The 5,385-nt window shown below is 43.8% G+C and overlaps 1 protein-coding gene across 9 annotated transcripts in view; it reads right to left on the bottom strand.

Moving 5' to 3' along the window:
* Fam219a (family with sequence similarity 219 member A) overlaps positions 1-5,385 on the bottom strand; it is a 99,420-nt gene that overhangs the window by 26,322 nt on the left and 67,713 nt on the right. For 5 of the 9 annotated variants that reach the window (XM_004631904.2, XM_004631905.2, XM_023716005.1 and 2 more), the window contains exon 2: positions 466-565. In XM_004631904.2, the coding sequence (XP_004631961.1) occupies positions 466-565 (100 nt within the window). The remainder of the gene's footprint in view (positions 1-465; positions 566-5,385) is intronic. The other 4 variants (XM_004631907.2, XM_004631908.2, XM_023716007.1 and 1 more) reach the window with 1 other exon arrangement.

Genomic DNA, 5,385 nt, shown 5'->3' with positions numbered 1-5,385 from the left:
GGGCTGGCTGGCATGTGGTGCTGGGGGATTGAACCGTGGTCCCTGTGCTTTGCTGAGCTTGTTCTAAGTAGGTGCTTTAGACCACTGAGCCATCTCACCAGCCCTTCTGCCTCCTGATTGCTGGGACTACAGGTGTGTGTCACTATACCTGGCTCTGACTGAGTGTTTAATGAGCCTTCCAAGTCCTCTGCCTGGGTTTCATGCTTTTACCCCTGCAACTATCCCTTGGCATACCTGTAGTGCTCTTGACCTCAGAGATGCCTCCTAGAATTTCAGGATTTATAGAGAACTGTAACTATATTCTTTGATTTCTAGGAAATATGGTGTCTGGCAGCACCCATGACTTGGTCGTTGAGTTGTGGAATCATCTATCCTGAGTTGCTTTATTTATGACATCTCACCTTAGACCCAGCCCAGAGTACCTTCTCCACTCCCACATCTCCCTCACTCCCCGGACACACTCACCCAGCTTCACCTGGAGCGGGGATGGTTTGTAATTCATGGCTACTGACTCACCCTCCCGGGCGTCACAGTCTCCGTCTGAGATGGAGGTGGCGGCTGGATCCTGAGGGGGAAAAGTGGAGAGACAGAATCCTTAGTAAGTGAGCATGGGGGCTGCTTTCAACCCTGACACAAGCCTTCTCACCTGCGCTCTAGGCTTGTGGGAACATCTGCCCCTGGCAGCAGGCTGGACTTTCAGGGACAGAGGGAAGAGCCACGTACCATGGGACAAAGATGCTGAGTTGTGCAGAAAAGTCAAGTATTTTGGCCTCACTTACACCCAAGTGGATGCCAGGCTTCAAAATCCCGTATGATCCAGGTCCCTCCAAGAATCTCACCACAATGTCTTTAAATACATAAAGCCTCCTCTCCAATCTCTCACACTAGTTTTCCTGCTCTTTAGGCCCTTCCTATATACTTGTTAGGAACAGTCTTTCTGGATTCTGGATTAAGTTTAGATTAAGCGCTCCTTGGGATGGGCCTTCTCTTTCCTTTCCCAGAGCTGCAGACAGGTCCCTGCACCACAAGATCCACAGAACCAACTGGCCAAAGCAAGGGAGATTTTCAGGTGTCAGCCTCTGGACAAAGAAACATTTTAATGTGGGCTTCTTCAGTGCTACATGAATCCTAAAGAACGTCTCCTGGGAGAACCTGAAAGTTTGGCTATGGGAGAAGACAAATAATCACAAATTAGCAGGCAGCCAGTCAGCTTTGTGTTGCCCAACATGCAAAATACTTGCTGTTACAGATGATAAAGAAAGAGGATACATATTCTCTGTGTTGTCCAGAATGTCGCAACCTTTTCAGTCTCTCTTGCTAGCCTCCTCACTATTTCTACCTCTGGGCTGTCCAGAGTCCTTAGGTATCCTTGTCTACCTAAGGCTAAAATACCCAACTGTCCTACAAGACCTAGGGCCTACTCTCCCTCAGTCAGTGGGAGGGGGCTGCAATCATCTATATTTTCCCTAGAACTGGATGATCAATCCTTAATATGGGCACCATATGCTAGACATCTTTGATATGTAACCAGCAGTTATAGAGTGGTAAGCCGAAGGTATGAGCATTGCAGATGGGATCCAAGGTTTATTCCTGTTCTGCCTTAGGGAAGCAGAAAGTAGGCAGATAGGTCAGATTCTCAGTGTTAGATTCAAAGGTCAGTGTGTCCACTGGTAATTCAGGAATGGAAAGATATATAACCATTGTTGTGGCTCTATTTGTAAAATCTGGCAGTGGGCATGAACTTGTGCTTGTCACTAAGAGAAAAAAAAGTCTAGTATATTTGGAAGGGAAATCTTGCCCTTGTCTGTGTTTCTCCAAGCTTTCTAGCCCACCAGACCCTAAGTTTCACCAACGTTTTATAAATTCCTGAGGGAAGAACCTGACTTCTCTCCTCTGATCCACTTTAGCATTAGTTGAGGAGGAGGGAGCAGGAAGCTGTGCTCGGAGAGGTGGGTACTGCACTGCGTATATCTCAGGCAGCTTTCCAATACTGCAAGCCTGCCTGATCCTTCAACCTCCTTGGAAAAGTCCTGATAGATGGCACTTGTGTGTCATCCCACCCCCCACCACGGAGAAGCAGGCCTTAGGTGGCTGTTATGTGCCTCTTTATACCAAAATGCCTTTCAAAGTGGGGGAGAGTACTGAGAGTAGGAGTGTTGCGCTTTTCCCTTGGGCCTCAGTAAGATCTCACCCCCAAAGTAGCCAGAAGGAGAGCTTTTTTAAAAAATAAATTTTATTTTAAAAACAAACTCTCATTTTGTAGTTCAGCCTGGCTTGGAATTCACTATGGAGCTCAGGCTGGCCTTGAACTCTCAGCTTTTCAAATCCCTAAGTGTGTTGGTGGGATCCTGCCAGAGAAGCTCTGTTACATTTCTAAGTCACAATCCACTTTTTCTGTAGCATTTGTCATATGTCACACATACCACATCCATTTGCAATTGGCCCCCCACCCCCAACTTCCAGAACTGCTCCTTTGATTCATCGCTTGCCCCTTTGACTACCATTTCTGTGTCTTCCCATGGCTAATTGTCTCCTTAGCCTTCTTCCCTCTCATTGGGGAACCATGATCGTTCCTATAGTTTAGATTGATATTTATTTTATCTTTTATCTTTTTTTTTTTTCAAATACTGGGGATTGAACTCATGGTCTCACACAACATCTACTTCTTTTTTTAAAAGTTTATTATTTTATTTATTTCTGTGGCTGGCTCAGCCCACCCTGGGGATGGGGCTGGCACAGCATGCGGTGCTGGGGATTGAACCGCAGTCCCTGTGCTTTGCCTACGCTTGTCTAAGCAGGGGCTTTAGACTGCTGAGCTATCCCACTGGCCCCAACATCTACTTTTAATTTTGAGACAGTCTTCCTAAGTTGCCCAAGTTGGCTTCAAACGTACGGTCCTCCTGCCTGAGTTGGGATTACAGGCATGTGCCACCGTACTTGGCACTTGTCTGGGTCTATATCTTTACCCTGGGGACTTCTAAATTTCTGGTCTTTCAGACTTGCATCTCCTCTTTAACTTCATCTATCACATGAGAATGTTAGATCTCACTTCATTTTTCCTGGGGCTGATATGTAGGAATAGATATGATATATAACTGGGGATTAAACTAGGGACTTTGCATTGAACTACAAGCATCAGCCATTTATTTATTTATTTATTTATTTATTTATTTATTTATCTATTTATTTATTTATTTATTTATAAAATTTTGACACAGGGTCTTGCTAAGTTACTAAGTTGGCCAGACCGGGCTCAAGCTCATGATTCTGATCCTGAGTGAAAGTACCAGCTTTTTTGAGCCAGCAGTCAGGATATGAGGCAGTAGGCTGAACCCCCTCCATCAATGCTAATGGTAGAAAACAACCTCAATGGCAAGCACAAAGATCTCTGGCACTGTGTCTACAAATACAAGCTTTTACTGTGGGCTTCCTGTATGTCTTTCCTGAGAAATTCAGCCAGTGCACTATGCCCATCATGTGGAGATAATCAGGGAGATTAAATGTAAAATATTCATGAATGGAAGTATCAGAGAGGACTCCAGGCAGAAGAAAGTGTCTGGCTCCAAGAAATCAGGGAGAATTTTAAATGCCCCCTAAGGATATCCAAGAGGCATTAGCTAGATCCAGGAACTAGAGTGGGGATTAACAAGATTATTAATAAACACTCAGCAGAGACAGACATGGAAATGCATCTCTATCAGCAGCCCATGTTTCTGCAACTATTCAAACACATTCTCCAAAGACTGCAGAGATCATTAATAACTATAATGATCACTATTTCTGCAATGGGATATATTGGCTAATAGTCAATGCAAAGCCAGTCTAGCTAGAGGAAAACAAAGCACTCTACCAAAAAGTCCTTAGATTAATCTGGTTCAGTGTTTTTCATCAAACTGTATTTATTCCTTGTTCTTTGGGTAGAGCTAATTACATTTATGGGGGAGAAATAGGAATAGGAGTCTGGCTTTCCTTCAACCAAAGAAGATCCACCTTTATTCCACTTATCTATCAGGTTTGTTTTTTTAAAAAAATAAATCTGGCTTTCTCTAAGATTTTGGTTAGAGAAAGGTTATAATCAATTAATTTGATCCAATTTGACCTTTAAATGTTTTTATTATGGGAATTATTATAAAAAGTACAGAAAAAAACATAGTGAGACCCTAGACATCTGTCACCAGTTTAAGCAAATATCAACTTATCAACCCACTCTTTTTGAAAATAAGGAATCCTGGACCCACAGGGGAAGTCTAGCCCAAGGTCACTGATGGATAAAGCACCTTCAAAGCATGGAGGTGGGGCATAAGGAAAGAGGGCATGGCTGGGACTTTGAACTGGAGACAGGCCCTCTGAGAGGCTGCTCTGTTCCTGTATGCCTGTTAAGTCAGTCTGCATGTCCATCCTTGCCTGCTAACCTTGTGCTGTACTTGCTCATGAATGGTCTCTAGCTGTCTGGCTTTACTTATTGCAGCTGGGGGTAGTGCAGTAGATACAAAGATAGCCTGGAATCCAAGAGATGGAATGATGGATGACCAGGGTGGAATTGAGTGGACAAATGGTAAACAAAGGAAAAAAATCAGAATAGGCTAGGGACTTAAGAGGAATGGGTCTGGAAAAGTAACAGAAGAGAGTGCTTTCTTGAATTAATCAGTAGAGCTGAACAGTCTTATCTGGTAGGATTCTGTGTGGCAAAAACTGAGACTTGTAGGTTTTCATACATTTCCTAATGCACATCTTCAGATCCATGAACTCACCTGATTCTCACAAGTACTCTGGAGCCATTGTGACTCCTCTCCAACATTGAGACTCTCTTCCCTTCCACTGGGCAAAGCCATATGGCTTGACTAGGTTGACCTCACTTGAGTAGGTGCTAAGGGGATATCTGACAAAGAGAAGAAAAACCACACAATCCCATTCCCTTGCCACACAGACTAAAAGGAAGGTGGTAATGGTTAAAAACAGATTCCACAGCCAATGTTCTTATGTTTGTATCACAGCTTCTCCAGCTACTGGTTGTGCTCAGGGTTTCAATTTTCTCATCTATATATTGGAAGGAGCACTAATATCTATGTCAAAGGTTTCTGTAAGGATAAAATGAGTTAATATATGTTAAGTACTTGGTGCTTAGTATTGTAGAAATTACTACACTTGTGTTAGCTTTAACATTGTTATTAATATAGGTTCAAGGGCCAACCAAATAGCTCAGTGGATTAAAGTGCCTGCAAGCAGGCACAGGGGCTGGGAGTTCAATCCCCGGGCCTGCTGTGCTGGCCCCACCCCTGGGGCACACTGACACAGCAATTAAGACTGGGTGGCAATTAAGACTGGGTGTGGTAGCTGGCCAAATAGCTCAGCAGATTAAAGCACCTGCTTAGGCAGACACAGTGA

This window comes from Octodon degus, unplaced genomic scaffold (assembly GCF_000260255.1).
Source record: "Octodon degus isolate 3935 unplaced genomic scaffold, OctDeg1.0 scaffold00045, whole genome shotgun sequence".
Taxonomy (NCBI): domain Eukaryota; kingdom Metazoa; phylum Chordata; class Mammalia; order Rodentia; family Octodontidae; genus Octodon; species Octodon degus.
This window is presented reverse-complemented; position numbering and strand designations above follow the sequence as displayed.